Source organism: Mobula birostris, chromosome 1 (assembly GCF_030028105.1).
Source record: "Mobula birostris isolate sMobBir1 chromosome 1, sMobBir1.hap1, whole genome shotgun sequence".
Lineage (NCBI taxonomy): Eukaryota > Metazoa > Chordata > Chondrichthyes > Myliobatiformes > Myliobatidae > Mobula > Mobula birostris.
This window is the reverse complement of record NC_092370.1, coordinates 105,560,362-105,581,554: the sequence shown is the minus strand read 5'-3', so window position 1 is coordinate 105,581,554 and position 21,193 is coordinate 105,560,362. Positions and strand designations below refer to the sequence as shown.

General features: G+C 39.9%; 1 protein-coding gene across 1 annotated transcript in view; it reads left to right on the top strand.

The window, feature by feature from the left end:
* The window catches only part of tg (thyroglobulin), a 360,953-nt gene that overhangs the window by 271,395 nt on the left and 68,365 nt on the right, over positions 1-21,193 (top strand). Inside the window, exons 44-45 of the mRNA XM_072246581.1 lie at positions 3,539-3,703; positions 8,958-9,125. Coding sequence (XP_072102682.1) covers positions 3,539-3,703; positions 8,958-9,125 — 333 coding nt within the window. The remainder of the gene's footprint in view (positions 1-3,538; positions 3,704-8,957; positions 9,126-21,193) is intronic.

Genomic DNA, 21,193 nt, shown 5'->3' with positions numbered 1-21,193 from the left:
AACACCTTGAGCTTGCTTTGACATTGACAAAGATAACTTTCCTCAAATGTCATTCAAAGTTCAAGTTCAAAGTAAAGTAATTATCAAAACATGTATATGTCATCACATGCCACTCCAAGATTTATGCTCTATCCAATATCCCTTGGTGCCTTTAATGTTCTGAAATGTTTTTACCAATGGTCTAAATCAGGGGGTAGGCAACCTTAAGCACAAATGATTTTCTTGCATGTGTTATTTATTAATTTGAGGCAAAACATAACTAGATGTATTTAAATGGATAATTCCCATATTTCAAGTTTTTTATGGCATTTATCTGGCCCCCCCGTCTGCTCATTAATACACGATCCGACCCACAGAGGCAAAAAGGTTGCTGACGCCTGGTCTGAATGAACCCAATGACTAAATACCTACAGCCCCTGGGTTAGAAAATTTTAAAAATTCACCACCTTACAAGCGAAGAAATTCTTCTTACTTCAATCCTAAATAGTCTATCTCTTATTTTGAGAGTATGACCTTTAACTCTGGACCTATTAGCCAAGGAAAACATGTAAAGCTATCTAATTTCCATTGTTCTAAATTCTGAAGAATCGGGGTCCAGCCTACTCAATCTCTCATAGATTTTTTTTTTATCATCGCAGGAAGCTTTACTGCACTTCCTCTACAATAAGTGTACCCTTCAGGCAAGGAAACCAAAATTGTACATATCATAGGCAACCCCAGGTTATGGGCTTTATAGTTGTGGTAATTTCCCCTTACAGAATTCACAAATTGGTACCCAAAATTTGAGATATGGAATAAAATTTGCTCTTGTGTAACTAATGTGAAAAAGGATAAATACAACTTATTTTTCAGCTCATGTTTGTTAATGTATGTGCAAATGATATGGCTTTCCATTATGGAAAATCGTGAGACTGACACATTTCTATGAATTTATATATCCCCATAACGCAGGAACTGTCAGTACTTCAAGTAAGGTCACAGACATGCCTTTTAGTTTACTTATGATATAACTATGACAGAAGTCATGGTTGACAGATTTCAGCTGGGGAGTTTCAGGGTTAAAATTAGTTCCAGGATTGTTAATGATGAGCAAAAATGCTGTCAGGCATTCATCGAGGTGAGTAATACAGTCAATTGCTTGACAGTCACATCAGTATATTGTGTTCTCGTTTCAAAAACTCATTTCCCAACTTTGACAGAATGAATAATAAATGCAAATTACAATGTGCTAATGTGACAATATAGCAACAATATTGAACAGCAGACCAAAGGCAAAAATTGAAAAGAAGCACAGCTTCTGGAAATCTGAGATAAAACAGAAAATATTGGGAAATCTCAGCAGTTAGGTAATAGAAGCCATTAACATTTCAGATTGAAGATGCTCCTGAATGGATTAAGTCTGACCACAGATGAAGCTGTTAATTGTGTTTTAATCTGAATGCAAAAACAGTGATTCACAAGGATGGTTGCATGCTACAACTTGGAGCAGAAGGGCAAGGATTTTGGAAAAATTTGACAAAGGATGAAACTTCCAAGTAGGCACCCAACCATAGTGGTCATTCCTAATCTGGGAAATGTTAATGAATGAGAAAAGATATAAAGAAGGCAACTGATAATTCGAAGTGAGAGTAGCCTCCGAGATTATGACTATAGAAGCATCGGAGTTGCTGCTATAGTCATATAGGTAGAAGATAAGTTAACTCTTCCCTATATGTGAGTTTGGCACCAAATGTGTGTACAACTTAATCAGGAACCCCCAGTTCAACTGGTCAGTTAGATACAGGTTAGACCCAGCCTACCATCAACCAGTCCACTGCTACCATGTACCTTGCATAATATTTGAGGGTATTGGTAATGGTATTGTTTTATTATTGTTACATGTGCTGTACTGGGATACAGTGGAAAAACTTTCTTACATACTGTTAACACAGATCAAACCAATACACAGCTCTTTGAGGTAAGACAATAACAATACAGAATAAGGTGTAGAAGAACTACCAAAGGAGAGCAGTGCAAGTAAACGATAAAGTGCAAAATCATAGCAATGTGTATGTGAGGCTAGGAGTCTATCTTATCGTATGAGGGGTCTGTTGAAAAGTCTGATAACAGTGGGATAGAACCTGTTCTTCAGCCTGGTGATATGTGCTTTCAGGCTTTAGTATCTTATGCCCAATGGGAGAATGGAGAAAAGAGAATGTCTGTGGTGGGTGGGGTCTTTGATTATGCTGGCTGCTTTAGTGATGCAATATCGACAGATTTCAGCGAGAGGATTTTGGTTCCTGTGATGTGCTGAGCTGTGTCTATATCTCTCTTCAGTGTCTTGCAGTCATGTGCAGAACAGTTACCAAATGAAGCTGGTATGCCTTCAGACAGAATGTTATCTATGGTGCATCCATGAATATTGCTAAGAATCAACAGGGACATGCTGAATTTCTTTAGTCTCCTGAGGAAGTAAAGGCATTGGTGAGCCTTCTTGGCCATGACATCAACATGGTTGGTCCAGAACAGGGTATTGGTGATATTTACATGTATGAACATGAAGATCTCAACCTCAGCATCATTGATGTAGACTCGAGCATGTGCATTGTTCCTCTTTCTGAAGTCAATAACTAGCTCATTTGGCATTCTGTATAATGATATTGGTGTTTGAGATTGGCTAGTGCTGTTTTACAAAGGTATATAAACTGTGTTTTGGCATGGTGTGTTTCTGTAGGCTAAACAACTCATTCAAACACTCCAATAAAACAATGCTACATTATTGGGAATATGATTTAGAAATACAGAAGCTGCCTTGAAATGGAGGGCATTCTTATTGACACATTAGAGTATTCCAGGGTCCATGAGCCTGTAGGACTTTTCACATGCTAATATGGTCAGATCAATGAATGACCTGGGTATTTAACTGAGAAACAAAGCACTGCACTATTTTCCTGAAACTGCTGACATTATGATGGATTAATTTTGGTTGTTGTCTCTCAGAAGTTTGATCTTTCTCTCAATCAATAATGGAGTGTATGGAAGCCTGAGGTCACAAATTCTATGTCATACATGAGAGCTATTTTGTTATGGATGTTGCCAGGTTTTTTGAGTGTTGTTGGAAATGCACTCACTCAGACAATCTGTAGTATGGCCAAAGAGATTTAACATTATTCAAACTAAAGCACTTTTTCAGTGGGACGTCTACTTTCTTAAATGTTCACTCCTTCTACTGCTAGGATGTAATGCATACTGTGCAGCAAACTTACCTGGGCTAATTTAGCAGATGAAAGAGCACACACCTGAAAAATTAATTCCTTTTTCTTTTCACCATTGTTGCCTAACCTGCTGAGGTTTTTCTTTCCATTTTCCAAATTATTAAAGTTTCTGCAATGCAGCTTGGAGACCTACAATGCAGCTACTGTAACACAGTATTCTTGTGGATTCTGTATCTCCTGAGCAAACTGTTAGGAAGGTAGTTGATAAAAATTAACATACTGATAACAATTCACTTTCAACACTAACTCATGTTCTTTTCTTAAATTTCTTCAATGTTTTCAAGGGAGGATCAGCTCTCTCTCCAAGTACGGTGATGAGTAAAAAGAGAGCACAGGAACAAGTAATCAACTTGGCTAAAGAGGTTGGCTGTCCAACTGATAACAAGACCATACTTTTGTCTTGCCTTCGTGGTACACCTGCATTGACTCTGAACACAGCACAAACTAAGGTTGGTAATCATTCATTAAATAATATTTGAAGATATATTACTGTATAGCATCAATCATTCATAGAATCTCCCATGCAAAACACTTCCTGTTAAAGTTATATTTTGTCTAGACACCTGTCACGAAGACAGGAAAATTTTTCCAACAATCTTGTGTGCAAACAGCCAAGCAGAAGGCAACATGCTGAGAAATGTTCCTTGCCCATTGAGATTCTTATGACCTGAAATGGACTGTCTGCGACACTGGTGGAAGTAGATTCAATAATAAATTTCATGAGGAAATTTGATTAGAAATTGAATAGGAAAATTTTGTAGAGTTCTGGAAAAAGGCAGGGCTGTGCAATAATAGTTTTCAAATAACCAAAATTGGCTCTTTCGTGTTGTATAAATCTATGAAACTTTGATGCAAGGCACTTGGTAACTGATAATCCCATTGACAAGATGCCAGGGTTGATCACACAGCTAGCTTTTGCTCAAATATTAATTGCTTGCAGAAGAAAATGGCTACAAGTTCCAGTATCATCTTTCTGAAGGAGAAAGAATGCTCAATGTTGAAAGAGAAAAAACAAAACCATGGGAGGCAAAGACTCATCCTAAGTCTTATTTTGATTCTGACTGGATGATTAGACAAAGAAAAATAACCCTTCACTTCTGATTACTGCATCCAAATCCAAAACAAACTTATAGGATGCAAATCTGCCAAATGGAAGCTTTTTAAGGAAAGTGAGTCTGAACAGTCGCAATCAGATTTCAGAAAATAGCATAAAATAACTCATAACTTATGTAAAAATCAGCACACTAAACTTCTCAGTTTTACAATTTAATGCTTCTGTCATGCAAAGGTCTGTGCCAAAACATGAACCTTGCATCTAAGCTCTTGGAATTATTAAAAAGTAACATATGATCACACTAGAGTGCCTTTGCAATGCTTGAGCTTAAGGTATGGTTTTGGAATGAGTACTAAGAACGTTAGAAAGGAATGAAAAGGTCATTCAATCCATCTAGTCCTTTGTTTACAGGGAGAGATTCTGTCAAACCAAACTGCACCTGGATTGGCTTAATCACATGCAGAAGGAATTCGTAACAAGCAGTGATAACTCTTACAAATCAGTGAACAAAAAATTAAAATGATTTATGAGCCTTGGAACACTCCACTGCATTTGTGCCAATGACTAATCTGGACATCGACATCTGAGTTTTAAGATTACGTAAGCAGCGATCAGTAGAGGGGGCACAGGGAGAAACAGTTGGAGCAGACTGTGCTGTGGGAGAGCCAAGAAAGTGTCAGCATAACTGGGTGGAATGTAGACAATGGTGTGTTATGAGCTGAGGAGAAGAGAGTAAGGGAGCTTTTGTGATTTGAATCTGTGATGTCCAGTCAAGCAAGGCTCTGTCATCACACCATTATCTCCACTCCAACAAACTGAGTTCTGCAGTGGAGCAAATCCGCAGGATGTGCAGAAAATCATCCCTCTCTCCAGAACCAAGATCGGATGAACTTCAATTAGAGTTATTAGCCAATGAGCTCTAAACTGTTGTTGAATTCTTTATCGGATTATAAATATCTGATGATCTTGATCCTTCACCCAACTAACAACCATATCCCTTCCCTCCTCACAACGAGCACACTACCCCTGACAGTTAATATCCTAATATGTATTGATGTGCAAATGATACATGAGATCTGGTCCTGTGCAATGAGACAGGTAAAATTAGTGATCTTGTAGTTAGGAACCCTCTTGGAAAGAGTGATCACAGTATGACTGAATCCTCATACAAATGGAGGATGCAATAGTTCATTCTAAAACCAGTGTGTTATGTGTAAACAATAGAGACTACAATGGGATGAGGGAAGATTTGACTGGGAACACAGGCTATATGGTGGGATGGTTGAGGAACAGTAGGAGATTTTTAAAGAAGTTTTTCATGGTGCTCAACGAAGGTATATTCCAGGTACAAAGTCGCTAAGGGTTGCCAAGAGTAGTGGGGAAACTGGGAAATCTTTAAAAAGCAACAAAGAAAGGGAAGATAGATTATGAAAATAAACTACTGCAAAATATGAAAATAGATAGTAAAAGCTTTTATAATTATATAAAGCTGAAAAGGGTGGATAAAGTGAATGTAGGTCCCTTGGAGGACAAGAGGGGGGAATTGATATTGAGCAGTGAGGAAATGGCCGAGGCTTTGAATGACTATGTTGTGGGTCTTCATGGTAGAAGACACGTCTAACGTGACAATGAGAGATGTTATGGATGCGAATGGAGGTGAAGACCTCAATGTAAATCGCTATCACTAAAGAGGTATGCTGAGCAAACTTGTGGGCCTGAAGGTAGACAAGTCCCCTGGTCCTGATGGAATGCATCCCAAGGTACTGAAAGAAATGGCAGAGTTTATAGTTGAGGCTTTGGTGGTAATTTACCAAAATTTTCTGATGTCTGGGAAGATCGCGGTGGATTGGAAGACAGTGAGTGTCATGCCGCTGTTCAGAACAAGATGTAGGCAAAAGACAGGTAACTATAGGCCAGTTAGTTTAACATCTATAGTGGGGAAAACTCTTGAAGCTAGCATTAAAGAAGCAATAGCGAGGCATCGGGAAAGAAATGGATCCAGCAGGCAGACACAGCATGGATTCAGCAAAGGCAGGTCCTGTTTGACACACCTACTGGAGTTCTTTGAAGATACGAGTGCAATGGATAGAGGGGAACAGATGGACGTTATTTACTTGGATTTCCAGAAGGCGTTCGATAAGGTGCCGCACAAAAGACTCCTCCATAAGATAAGGACGCATAGAGTTGGGGGTGGTGTATTAGCACAGCCGGAGAATTGGTTAACCAATAGAAAGCAGAGAGTTGGAATACTGGGGTGTTACTGTGGTTGGCAACTAGTGGTGAGTGGTGGTCCTGCAATTGTTCACGATATACATTTATGATCTGGAATAGGGGACTGAGTGTAGTGTATTGAACTTTGTTGATGACACTCAAAGAAAATTGTGCAGAAGATACGGAGAGTCTGCTGAGATATAGATAGGTTAAATAAGTGGGCAAGGGTCTGGCAGATGGAGACAATGTTGGTAAATGTGAGGTCATTAACTTTGGAAGGAAAAATGGAAGATCAGTTTATTATTCAAATGATAGAAAAAATCATAGCATACTGCTGTGCAGAGAGACTTGGACGTGCTTGTGCACACAAAAGGTTGGTTTGCAGGTGCATCAGGCTATCAAGAAGGCAAGTGGAAAGTTGGCCTTCAGTGCTAGAGGGTTTGAATTTAAGAGCAGGGACGTTATGCTCCAAATGTACTGGGTACTGGTGAGGCTGCACCTGGAGTACTGCATGCAGTTCTGGCCTCTACTTGAGGAAGGATAAACTGGCTTTGGAGTCAGTGCAGAGGAGGTTCACCAGGTTGATTCCAGAGATGAGGGGGTTAGACTATGAGGAGAGATTGAGTTGCCTGGGACTGTACTCGCTGGAATTCAGAAGAATGAGAGGAGATCTTATAGAAACATACAAAATTTTGAAAGGGATAGATAAGATAGAGGCAGGAAAGTCTATGTGGATAACTTTGCATATCTCAGGAGCCACCCCTCAGTAAAGACAATCATCAGTGACAAAGTTTCCAACCACCTCCAGTGTTCTAGCACAGTCTTCAGCCATTATAGAAAAGTAAGAACCAAGGCCACAGGTCTGATACCAAGCTCATGGCCTACCAACCAGCAGTGATCACAGCTTTCCTGGAGATATGATATGGACAACAAACAGTAGGAAGCTTAAGGACTGAGAAGGGCTATGAGTGCAGGATATGGGAACCATCAATCATATCATCTCAAGGCAACATTTGCAGCATTGCTTTATTCAAGTCTCTAATCATTGTGAAGCAGCTTCAGTGGCCAAGCCACATCATTACTATTCCTGACATCAAATCCCCAAAGAAAGCACTCTACTCCAATCTGTATAACAGCAAGAGATTTCAAAATGAACAAAGAAATGCTTCAAGAACATCCTCAACTCTTTATTGATAAAGCAAAGCACCCCATCAACTCATGGGAGTCACTGGGCCACTTAAAACGATGGAGCTTCCTAAAGATTCCAGGTATTTCAGATATCTAGGATAGAAACACACGAAGATTAAAGCAAAGAGCATGTGGGCACCATAGCCAAGGAAGCACCATGTAAGAAACTATCAATCCATTCACCTGCCCTGTCTACTTCTACCTGTCCAACCCATGGCAGAGTTTGCAGATCCCACATTGGACTCATCTCGATGAATGAAGACTGCACATTGCTGGAATCTGGAACAACAAGTAATCTTCTGGAAGAAATCAGCCAGTGTAGCACCATTTGTGGGAAGAAACAAATTGTTGATGTTTCGAGTTCATGATACATCCCGCCCCTGCCCACAGATTTGTCATGGAAGCAACCTGTCTTACTTCCTGAGAAGAAGCAATGTTAGACTTACCTGAAGTTTAAAATACTACAAGCTTATAAATCAAACTGCGTTTGGAGTAAATGAGAATCTACGAATCTTGATGTAATGCCTCAATAATGGAAGCACAGAATTGTTTACTTACCTTGTTGTCTTATTTGAGTATATTGAAGGATGATTTTCATTTGTAGGTTTTCTAAATATCCATAGTATCTTGAAAGAGTATTGATACATTCAAACTTGATGCATTCTTAAAAAACCTAACAGTTTAAGAAACAATATATCATTAATGTCTTGAATCTAACTTGTTTTAGGGAACTGTTAGCTTTGAGCCTACTTTTCCCAAAGTTTCTTCTGGAATTTTCCTTACAGATAGTTGGATGCATAGTAAAGATTGATTGGATGAAGTAGGCATTGACTCAAACGTACCATGTGATTTTTTTTTTGTGGCATTACATGTTGCAGTATGATGAAGGAGAATAAAGACTGTTACCTTTTGTCACCCAGTGTTTCCTGTGAAACCAGCACTTTACAGTACCAGCAACCCTGCTGCTGTCTGTAAGGAGCTTGCATGCTCTCCCCGTGACCATGTGGGTTTCCTCCAGGTCCTCTGGTCTCCTCCCACAGCCAAAAGACATGCAAATTGGTAGGCTAATTGGTCATTGTAAATTGTCCAGTGATTAGGCTAGGAATAAATCAGGTTATTGCTGAGCAGCATGGATCAAAGGGCCAGAAGGGCCTACTCCACACTGTACCTGTATCTTAATCTCAGCATTTTACAAGGTAGTATATTCAGGCAAGGTTTTTACCTGCACATTTGTTTGTTTGATCCCACAGCTGTTATCAATCAGTGGTCCATTCCAAACATGGGGCCCAGTAGTTGATGGGATATACCTACGAGAATCCCCTCTCACAGCCTTCCCTAATAGACGATTCCATGCAGTGGACTTAATGATTGGGAGTGCAGAGGAGGACGGGCTTGTCAGAAGATCCAAAGCAATTATGGTAAGATGAAACTTGATTTAAGAAATGCCACCAATATTTTTCTCTACTATATAAGAACATAAGAAGCAGAAGCAAGAGTAGGCCATAGTCCTTTGAGTCTGCTCTGCCTTTCAATAAACCTTCATCTCAAAGCCACTTTATTGCACTCTCCCAAATATATTATCCTCCATAGAGTTTAGATGTCTGACATTCTTCACCTTAAATATATTCAGTGATTTTTGCCTTCTCAACTCTATGGGGTAAAGAAAAGTACACGGGCTCATGAATCTGAGAGTAAATTTCTCTTTTATCTCTGCCAGGACTGTGTGGCCACATATTCTGAAACTGTGCCCTCTAATTCCAGATTGGAGGGGATTAGAGGGCACAGGGGAAGAATCCTCTTTCCATCCATCTAGTCATTCATCCTCAGGATCTTTTATGTGAAGTAATGTGGCTCAGTAATGTAACTGTATTTATCTGAGTCTGGAAACAACCTGAAAGCACTGGAAGCACTCTGCAGGTTGGTCTACTTCAGTAGAATGAGAAAGGGAGTTAATGTTTCAGGGTGAAGAACTGGGAAAGAATGAAAAATAAGACAATTTTAAGTTGCATAGAGGGTGAGGAAGGGACAGATAGGGCAAGGGGATGATGACAGGTTCGCCAAGGTGATACTAGGCTACTGAAGCCCTCTGGCTGTTGGATTATAAAGGCAGTGAGAGAGAGGGGACAAACAGAGAAACGTGTAAAAACTGCGAAATGTCGTCACTGCTGTAAGAAGTGGCCAGCAAATCAGTGTTATCAGAAAGAGGAAATACAATATTAATATTATTGATGAATAACTATTTCTGGTTCAAACTATGAAAGCAAATTACCTGAAATTTTTGAGTTTGATATAATCCGGAAGGCTCTGATGCACCCAGGCAGAAAATGAAATATAATTCCTAAAGCTTACACTTAGCCTCACCAGAACAGTACAGCATTCCACAGGCTGAAAGATCAGAGTGGGAGTGGAACAGAGAAATAAAGTGACAATTTGAAGTCCTCAGTTTCTGTTTGGACACATTGTTACTTCAAGTATACCATACTGTAAATCAGCCAAGTTCTTATGTTTGACAACTGTCCAGTAAATCACAAATATAAAGTGTGTGTGTGAATATTTGCTTGCACTTGAAATGTTTGTGTCATGTGCAGACATCAGCTGACAACTAAGAAAAAGCTACCACTTTCACCTCCATCAGAGTCATAGTTGTTCATACCTTGGCAATGTCTACTTGGATGAGGTACAGGAGAGTTCTGAATCAGAACACAATGAGGATCAGAGTATTTGGTAAAAACATATGTCCAGTTCAATGCTGGAGGAACTCAACGGGTCAGGCAGAATCTACGGAAATGAATAAACTGTCGACATTTTGGGACAAGACCCTTCTTCAGGACCCAACCCATGCCAGTCCTTCCAAACGTCAGAACTTGGCGCTAAGTGAAAGGCCTATTTACTGAATGATCTGTCCATTTTCTCACTAATCTAAAGATAATTCCAATGATTTGTGGAATAATTATACAATCAAATTCAAGGTCAAAGTTGACTTTATTATCAAAAGCATAAGTACAGGTAAGCACAGGTACAATGAGAAACTTACTTCCAGCAATATTAAAGGCGCATTAGAGCATCCAGTCACACTCCCTTTTTTCCATCCAACTTTTAAAAATTTCATTCCTTTCCTTCAACTAATTTACATTCTTTTATTTCAGTCTTTAAATGCAATACAAAAAGAAATCATCAGGAAAACCCAACAAGCCAAAGAGCATCTATAGAGCTAGGAAGAAAGTCAAAGCCTCAGTTTGCTGAACTTCTGGTTATTTTGTTGTACTCAGTTTCATTTATGTTTTTCATAATGTCTTAAATGTCAGTGCTCTTGTAGCCCCAAAAGGGAACTCTGTTCCAAAGGACTGCAAGCTGGGTGATCTGGTCTGCAATATCATTGCCTCCTCTCCGAAACTGTGGTTTTCATGAGAAGACCAGACTTGCCCTATAATCTCATCCTATCCAGCAACTCTGTTATTCTCAATTATAATTAAATGTGAATCTTTCCAGTAGCTTTACTGCTTTATCTCCATAGAATTCTTCTATGGAGAATACTGAATAATTTGAAAAAACTGTAGCCAATTAATTACAAGGCAAGATTTTAATAAATTCTAATCAAAAGTTTCTCTATGTTGAATGGCATCATGCATATATTTTTTTAAGATATATTTTTACAACTTTTTTGTTCTGTTTACCAATATGTTTGGAAAGCACGTGTTCTTTCCACTTGGGGAAGCTTACTGCTCATCTTGTTTTTCCCATTTCCACTTGAGGGGTAGCTCTAGCCCACATGTTGCGCCCGTTGCCTAACAACAGCTCCAAGTAAATTATACTCCATTGGAAAAGTCTCCTCAATTAGCTTTTTTGTCAATTTGGCACACTGTAAATGTTGGCTTTTAGATCCTGTGGAGAAACATGTGTATTGCTTATTAACAAAGCTGAGACATGAGACTTGCTCATTACAAGAAGGCTTTGATGCTTTATAAATTAAGATACACAGATGCTTGCTCAGCAAGGTGCCGATAAACTCCTTCCTGCCAGAGACAACCATAAGCAATGTATTATGTTCTGGTGAGCTGGCAGTAGGTAGTAAATTTGGAACAGGAAAGTTTTAAATAGTCTCTTATCATACAATAAATCAAGATAGTGGTCATGGAAAGAATGCAATGTTGATATTGTGCCTTTGGCATTCTAAAGTTATGTAACAAGCTATTTTCCCATGTTCTCAAGAAAACATGCCAAGTAAGGACCTTGCCCTATCTGAAGTGGAGACAAATCAACATGGGATTTTTCTTACTTATCCTCTTTCAATTGGCCTAGTAGTGTTAGTGACAGTTTTAGAAGTAGCTTATACAAGAATTTTCTTAAGTAACGGAAGGCATCTAATTAGAAACAGGATGTGAAACTTATTACATAAATGGGAAGATGATGCATTACATTTATGCTCTTTCTTCAATTGATATATAATTTTAATTGATACATAACACATGAAAAAGACCATAAGACAGTGGAGCAGAATTAGGTCATTCGGCCTATCATGTCTGCTCTGCCACTTGATCACGACTGACCCACATTCCTCTGAATCCTATTCTCCTGCCTTCTCCCCATATCCTTTCACACTCTGATTTATCAAGAATCTCTCAACTTCCACCTTAAATACAATCAATCACCTGGCCTCTGCAGCTGCCTCTGGCAATGAATTCCACAGATTCACAACCCCCCGATTTAAAAAAAGAATTCCTTATCTCTGTTCTAAATAGACATCCCTCTATTCTGTTGTGCCCTCTAATCCTAGATGCCCCAGTACAGGAAATATCTTCTCAGCATGCACTCTATCTGGGCCTTTCAACATTCGATAGGTTTAATAAGATCCCCTCTATTATTCTAAATTCCAGTGGGTATAGGCACAGAGCCATCAAACGCTCCTCATATCATTCAATCCCAGCATCATTTTCGTGAACCTGCTTTGAACCCTCTCTGATGTCTCCAACCCTCTCTACTTCTTTATCACATCCTTTCTCAGATAAGGTGCCCAAAACTGCTCACAGTACTCCAAGTGCAGCCTCACCAGTGCCTCATAAAGCCTTATATCCTTGCTTTTATATTCTAGTCCTCAGGCATTTGCCTCCTTCAGCACCAACTCAACCTGCAAGTTAACCTTTAGGGAAACCTGCACAAGGACACTCAAGTCCCTTTGCACCTCAGATTTTTGAATTTTCTCCCCGTTTAGAAAATAGTTTATGCTTTTATTCCTTCCACCAAAGTGCATGACCGTACACTTCCTTTCACTGTCTCTTCTTTGTCCATCCTTCCGATCTGCCTCAGTCCTTTTGCAGCCATCCTGCTTCCTCAGCATTACCTGCTTTTCCATTTATCTTCACAGTATCTGCAAACTTGGCCACAAAGTCATCAATTCCATCATGCAAATCATTGACATATAATGTAAAAAGTATCGGTCCCAGCACCGATCCCTACGGAAAACTGCAGCCAATCAGAAAAGGCTCTCTTTATTTCCACTCTGCATCCTGCCAATCAGCCACTGCTTTATCCATGCTGGTATCTTTCCTGTAATGCCATGGGCTCTTAACTTGTTACATCCTTTCAAAGGCCTTTTGAAAATCCAATTACACAACATCAACTGATTTTCCTTTATCTGTCCCACTTGTTCATTCAAAGAATTCCAACAGATTTATCAGACAAGGTTTTCCCTAGAGGAAACTGTGCTGACTTTGGCCTATTTTTATCATGTGTTTTCAAGTACCCTGAGATCTCATCCTTGACAATCGATTCCAACATCTTCCGAACCACTGAGGTCAGACTAAATGGCCTATAGTTTAATTTCATTTGCCTCTCCGTTGAAGAGTGGAGTGACATTTGTAATTTTCCAGTCCTCTGGAATCATGCCAGAATCCAGTGATTCTTGAAAGATCATTACTAATACATCTACTAGCTCTTTCAGAACCCTAAGGCGTAGTCCATCTGGTCCAGGTGACTTAACTACCTTCAGACCTTTCAGCTTCCCAAGCACCTACACTAACTACTGTCCCCTGACACTCTACAACTTCTGGCATACTGTTAGTGTCTCCCACAGTGAAGACTGTTGCAAAATACTTATTCAGTTCACCCACCATTTCCTTCCATCTTGTAGGCATTCTACAAATTCTCTCTCTTGTGATCCACAATTAGCACCAACCTGCTTTTCCCAATCTATCTGCATTTTGAAATACCCTATTACCATGGTAACATTGCCCTTTTGACATACATTTTCTATCTACTGTTGTAATATGTTTCTCACTTCCTTGCTACTGTTCTGAGGCCTGTACATAACCCCTATCATCATCTTTATACCCTTGCAATTACTTAGCTCTACCCACAATGACTCTACATCTTCTGATCCTATATCACCTTTTAATAAGGGTTTGATTTCATTTTTTAGGAACAGAACCATGCCCACCCCTTCTGCCTACGTGTCTGTCCTTTCAATACAACATGTATCATTGAACGTTAAAATCTTCTTTGAGTCATGATTCAGTGATGCTCACTTCATATCTGCCAATCTCTAACTGCATTACAAGGTCACCTACCTTATTCAGTATACTTTGAGCATTCAAACGTAACCCCTTCAGTCATGTATTCATCACACTTTTCGATTTTGTCCCCATTACACTCCAACTCATCCCACTGCAATCTTGCCCTATCATCAGCCTGTCCCTCCTGACAGTCTCAATACACACTGCCTCTGCTTGTATACCGACTGCCCCATCCTAAACCCTATCACTCAGTTTCCCATCCCCTGCAGAATTAGTTTAAAGCCTCTCCAGTAGTTCCAGCAAACCTGCCTGCAAGGATATAAGTCCCCCTTGTGTTCAGACATAACTTTTGTACTGGTCGTACCTTCCCCAGAGGAGATCCCAATGATCCAGCATCTGAAACCCCACCCCCTGCACCAGTTCCTCAGCAACACATTCATCTGCAAAATCATCCTGTTCTTACTCTTAATGGGGGGTGGGGAGGTGGCACAGGCAGGAACCCAGAGTGTTCTGCCTTGGGGCTCTCATTTAGAACCTGGTGGCTTTTGTCATTGGTGCCAATATGTACCAACACTTCTGGCTGCTCACTCTCTCCCCCTTTAGAATGCTGTGGACCTAATTCAAGACATCCCTGACCCTGACTTGGGAGGCAAAATACCATCTGGGTGTCCATAAGACCATAAGGTACAGGAGCAGAATTAGGCCATTTGGCCCATTGAATCTGCTCCACTATTCCATCATGGCTGATCCCGGATCCCACTCAAACCCCATACACCTGCCTTCTTGCCATATCCTTTGATGACCCGACCAATCAGAAATCTATCAACTTCCACTTTAAGTATACCCACGGACTTGGCCTTAACCACATTCCCCAGATTCACCACTCTTTGGCTAAGAAAAAATCCTCCTTACTTCTAAGTTGCTGCGTTCACCAGCAACTTTGATGTGTGTTGCTTGAATTTCCAGCATCTGCAGAATTCCTCGTGTTTGCACTCTCCTTACTTCTGTTCTAAATGGTCGTCCCTCAATTTTGAGGTTGTGCCCTCTAGTTCTGGATACCCCCACCATAAGAAACATCCTCTCTGCATCCACCTTATAGAGCCATTTCAACGTTTGGTAGGTTTCAATGAGATCCCCTGTTTCCAGTGAGTACAGGCCCAAAGCTGCAAAATGCTCTTCATATGTTAACCCCTTCGTTCCCAGAATTAGCCTTGTGAACCTCCTCTGGACTCTTTCCAATGACAACACATCCTTTCTGAGATATACGGCCCAAAACTGTTGACAATTCTCTAAGTGCGATCTTATTAGTATCTTATAAAATCTCGGCATTATTTCCTTGCCTTTATGTTCCCTTGCAGTTGAAATAAATTCCAACATTATATTTGCCACCTTTACCACAGACTCAACCTGTAAATTAACCTTCGGGAGTCTTGCATAAGAATTCCCAAGTCCCTCTGCACCTCTGATGTTTGAAACTTCTCCCCATTTAGATAATAGTCTGCACTATTGTTCCTTTTACCAAAATTCATTATCATACATTTCCCAACACCGTATTCCATCTGCCACTGTTTTGCCCATTCTTCCAATTTGTCTAAGTCCTGCTGCAATCGCATTGCTTCCTCAGCACTACCTACCCCTCCACCTATCTTCGTGTCATCTGCAAACTTTGCTACAAAGCCATCAATGCTACTATCCAAATAATTGACAATGTGAAAAGCAGTGGTCTCGATACTGACCCCCGAGGAACACCACTAGTCACTGGCAGCCAACCAGAAAAGGCCCCCTTTATTCACATTCACTGCCTGTCAGTCATTCCTCTATCCAGGCCAGTATTTCTCCTGTAATGCCACAGGATTTTATATTATTTAACAGCTTCATGCATGGCACCTTATCAAATGCCTTCTGAAAATCCAAGTAAATGACATCCACTGCCTCTCCTTTATCCACCCTGCATGTTACTTCCTTAAAGAACTCTAATAGATTTGTCAGGCAAGATTTCCCTTCACAGTAACCATGCTGAGTTTGACTTATTTTATCATTAGTCTCCAAGTACTCCAAAACCTCATCCATAATAATAGACTCTAACACTTTCCCAACCACTGAGGTTAGGCTAACTGGCCTATAATTTCCTTTCTTTTGCATTCCTCCTTTCTTAAGGAGTGGAGTGACATTTGCAATCTTCCAGTCCTCCAAAACCATGTCTGAATCAAATATTTCTTGAAATATTATGACCAATGCATCCATTATCTCTTCAGCAACCTCTCTCAGGACTCTAGGATGTAGTCCATCTGGTCCAGGTGTCTTATCCACCTTAAGATCTTTGAGTTTGCCTGGCACTTTTCCCTTTGTAATAGCAATGGCACTCACTCCTTCTCCCTGACATTCATGGACCTCTGGCACACTTCTAAGTGTCTTCCACGGTGAAGTCTGATGCAAAGTACCCATTAAGTTTATCTGCCATTTCTTTCTCCCCATTACTACCTCACCAGCATCATTTTCCAGTGGTCCAATATCAACTCTCACCTCCTTCTTTCTCTTTTAGTATTTTGCTTTACATTATTGGCTAGTTTGCCCTCATATTTCATCATTTCCCTTCTTATAGCTTTTTGAGTTGCCTTTTGTTGGATTTTAAAATCTTCCCAACCATCCAACTTCCCATTCACTTTTGCTACGTTATATGCCCTTTCCTTGGCTTTTATGCAGTCCTTAACCTCCCTTTGTCAGCCATAGTTGTCTACCCTGCCATTTGAGAACTTATCACATCCACAGAATCTCGTGTCTATTCCTCTAACAATGGACTCCGCTAACACTGCTGCAATCCTCTTCTTTCCCCCTTCCCTTCTGAGCCACAGCACCAGACACTGCTAGAGACCTGATCACTATGGTTTATCTCTAATAGCTTGCCCCCCAAAACACTTTTCAAAATTGTATAATTATTACTGAGGGATATAGCCACAGGGGAGTCTACACTGGTTGCCTATTTTCTTTCCCTCTCCTGACAGTCACCCAAGTACCTACCCCCTGCAAGTTGAGGCTGACTGCCTCTCAGTATCACCACCTTAGTTTCCTGTGCGAGCCAAAGGTCATCGAGCTGCATCTCTAGTTCCTTAACATGTTCTTTGAGGATCTGCAACTTGGTGCACCTGGTGCAGATGTGGATATCTAGGAGGATGGAGGTCTCCCAGAATTCCCACATCTCACACAAAGAACACAACACAGCCTGTGGAGCCATCCTCACTGCACTAACCATGTAATAACTATAAAAAGAGATGAAGGAAGAAAAGAAACCTATCTGATACCTCGCCAAAGACTGAAGAGCCAGAGCTCCCCACTGCAATACTGGCCCACTGACACAATGGCCGCTCCATCTTTCCCTGCCTTATTATTATTTTCCCTTGTTAATGAATCACAGTTTGATTGGGCTGCCAGAAAATGGTGAAAGGCCACCAGCGCTTTTTAAGTCTCTCTCACTGACCTATGAGCTGCCTCCTTTCTTTCTCCCAATTTGACTGGGCTGCTGGAAAAATGCTGAAAGCCCACGTGCTTCTTTTTAAATCTTACTCACAGAACTGCGAGTTGCCTCCTCTCTTGCTCCCAATTCGACTGGGCTGCTGAAAAAATGCTGAAAGACAGCAAACGCTCCTTTTTAAATCTCATTTAAAAAGAACATCAACACTTTGGATTCTGATGTTATTACTAGTAGCAATGTAAACTAACAAGGTTTTAAACACTTTTAGAAGAATATTATCAAAAAGCAGGTGGTAAGTTGAGAAAAATATTGAGAAGTTTGGTTAAAGTCCACTTGGAACATTAGGTACAGAATTCCCCAGGTAATGTTGGACATTTGAAGGAAGAAGCAGAGTTTATATTTCAGACTGTTAACTTTTCATCAGAGCTCAGATTTAAACACTTTGAGGTGAATGTCCATTTCTTCCTGTAAGTTCAATGACCACTATGTCCGTCATTCTCCTTTGCAACAGAATGAAGCAGAACCAGATAGTACACCGCTTCATATATTCTTTGTTGCCAAGGCTTGTGTACTGGTTGCCTTGTCACAGTTCACCTATTTTTGCCTTACCCATGCTTAAGGTATTTTTGGCTTGAGTATTTTTGACTTGATGATTACAATCTTTTCCTGGTTTTTCTCTCTCCTTCCTTCCTACATAATGTTTTTCTCAATCGGCATTTTGCTTCCTGTGTTTTATCCTTCACAGCAAGTCTTGTTCAGCTGACACCCTGTGCAGACTGGATTTTACAAAACTCAATTTGAAAATGCTTATTCTTGATCTCAATCCCTCTATCCAAGGGGCTCCCAACTTTTATGCCAGGAACCCTTATCAGCAACCGAGGGTTCTGTGGACACTTGGTTGGGAAACCCTCTTCTACACCCTCATTCCTCCTGATCTCTGTATCATCCTTTAGCCACATAAACCTTGGAATTGCCATGTTTCTTTGGCATTTTGCAAACTCTTGATTAATTTGCTACTCCTTTCCAACAATGCTTCAGCTGACTTGGTCCCAAGCTCTGGGATTCACCCTTTGGTTCCATTTTCCTTACACCTTTAGAATAATCATTAATATTCTCCCCTTTGACCAAGGTTAGTGGATATTTATTTCTGTGATATTGTATGAGAATAAAAAAATTACCATACATGTGCTTCAGGAAAGTTTATTAAATATATATAGCTGCAAACTATTGTTGATGGAGTCAGATAGGTCAAGCACAGCCAATAATTAACAAAACACAAAAGCCTCTGTCTTGCCATTGCTAGTTTATGGAACAGATTTATTCAGGAATAATGTGGGTGATTGGCTTAATGAAAAGAAAATGCTTTTCAATTTCAAGCTCTCTGAAAAGTTGCTAAAAGTCGTGCTGCTGAATTTAGTGGGCACACAGTGTACATATCACAGAATAGGCTTTATGAATGAAATTATTTCAGTCAGTACAAACATAACAAAAAGCATTTTCAATGATAATTTCATAACGATTATTTCATAGGACAAAATTACAACAAAAAAAATAGATATTCTTTAAAAGAGACCAAAAGAGTGTAGGCTGAAGCTACAGCTTATTATGCCTACACCTCTTACTTACACAACAACATATTTGGCATCAATCATCACATCAAAATAAAAAAATTTCATAACCTTTTAATAAAATCTAATTCCAAGTATCATTTATTTACTAATCTGGTTGCAGATAGGTTTAATGATTTCTTTGTTAATGTGGGAACTAAATTAGCTAAATCGATTACTGAACACAGCAATAAAGATGGAGTAAATATACAAGATATGAAACATATAAGATTATTAAGGGATTGGACACGCTAGAGGCAGGAAACTTGTTCCCGATGTTCGGGGAGTCCAGAACCAGAGGCCACAGTTTAGAATAAGGGGTAGACAATTTAGAACGGAGTTGAGGAACAACTTTTTCACACAGAGGGTTGTGGTTCTGTGGAATACTCTGCCTCAGAAGGCAATGGAGGCCAATTCTCTGGATTCTTTCAAGAAAGAGTTAGATAGAGCTCTTAAAGATAGTGGAGTGAAGGGATATGCGGAGAAGGCAGGAAAAGGGTACTGATTGTGGATGATCAGCCATGATCACAGTGAATGGTGGTGCTGGCTCAAAGGGCTGAATGGCCTACTCCTGCACCTATTGTCTAAATAGTATTATCGATATAAACACTTACACTATGTTTACACTAGGTATATAAATCAAAGAGCAAGAAATCAACATTGGAATGGATATGATATGTATTTAATTATAAGCATCATTGACTGTGTTGTGAAACCACTGACTCATATTTGCAATCAGTCTTTGATTTTTGGAAAATTTCCCAATAAAATGAAAATAGCCAAGGTCATTCCAATATACAAAGCTAGAGATAGACATGTATTTTCAAATTATAGACCAGTTTCATTGCTCTCAGTTTTCCAAAATATATATATTACAGACTTTCATTATTTGCTTTCTGTTGGTTTTTAAAAGCTCCCAAACTTCTAACTTCTCACTAATCTTTGCTTTATTAGATGCCCTCTCTTTGGCTTTTATGTTGACGTTGACTTCCCTTGTTAGCCGTGGTTGTGTCATCTTGCCTTTAGAATACTTCTTCCTCATTGGGATGTATATATCATGTGCCTTCCAAATTGCTTCCAGAAATTCCAGCCATTGCAGCTCTGCCATCATCCTTGCCAGTGTTCTTTTCCAATCATTCCCAGCCAACTCCTCTTTGATGGCTCTGTAATTCCCTTTACTCCATTGTAATATTAATACATCTGTCTTTAGATTCTCCCCCTCAAATTTCAGGGTGAATTAGGTGTATAAGGTGATGAAAGGCATTGATCATGTGGATAGTCAGAGGCTTTTTTCCTGGGGCTGAAATAGCTAACATGAGAGGGAACAGTTTTAAGGTGCTTGGAAGTAGATACAGAGGGGACGTCAGGGGTAAGTTTTTTTTAAAAACACAAAGAGTGGTGAGTGTGTGGAATAGGCTGTTGGTGACTGTGGTGGAGGTGGATACAATAGAGTCTTTTAAGAGACTTATGGATAGGTACATAAGGCTTAGAAAAATAGAGGATTATGGGTAACCCTTGGTAATTTCTAAAGTAAGGGCATGTTCAGCACAGCATTGTGGACCGAAGGGCCTATATTATGCAGTAGTTTTTCTATGTATCTATGTTTCTAATTCAATCATATATGATCATCCCCTAAGGGTTCCTTTACCTTAAGCTCTCTAATCAATTCTGGCTCATCACATAGCACCAAATCCAGAATAGCTGATCTTCTAGTGGGCTCAACCATGAGTTGCTCCAAATGCCATCTCGTAGGCACTCTGGAAATTTCCCCTTCTGGAATCTAGCACCACCCTGAGTTTCCCAATTTACCTGCATATTGAAATCTTGCATGACTATTGTAACATTGCCCTTTTGGCATGCATTTTCTATCTCCCATTGTAATTTGTAGGCAACATTCTAAC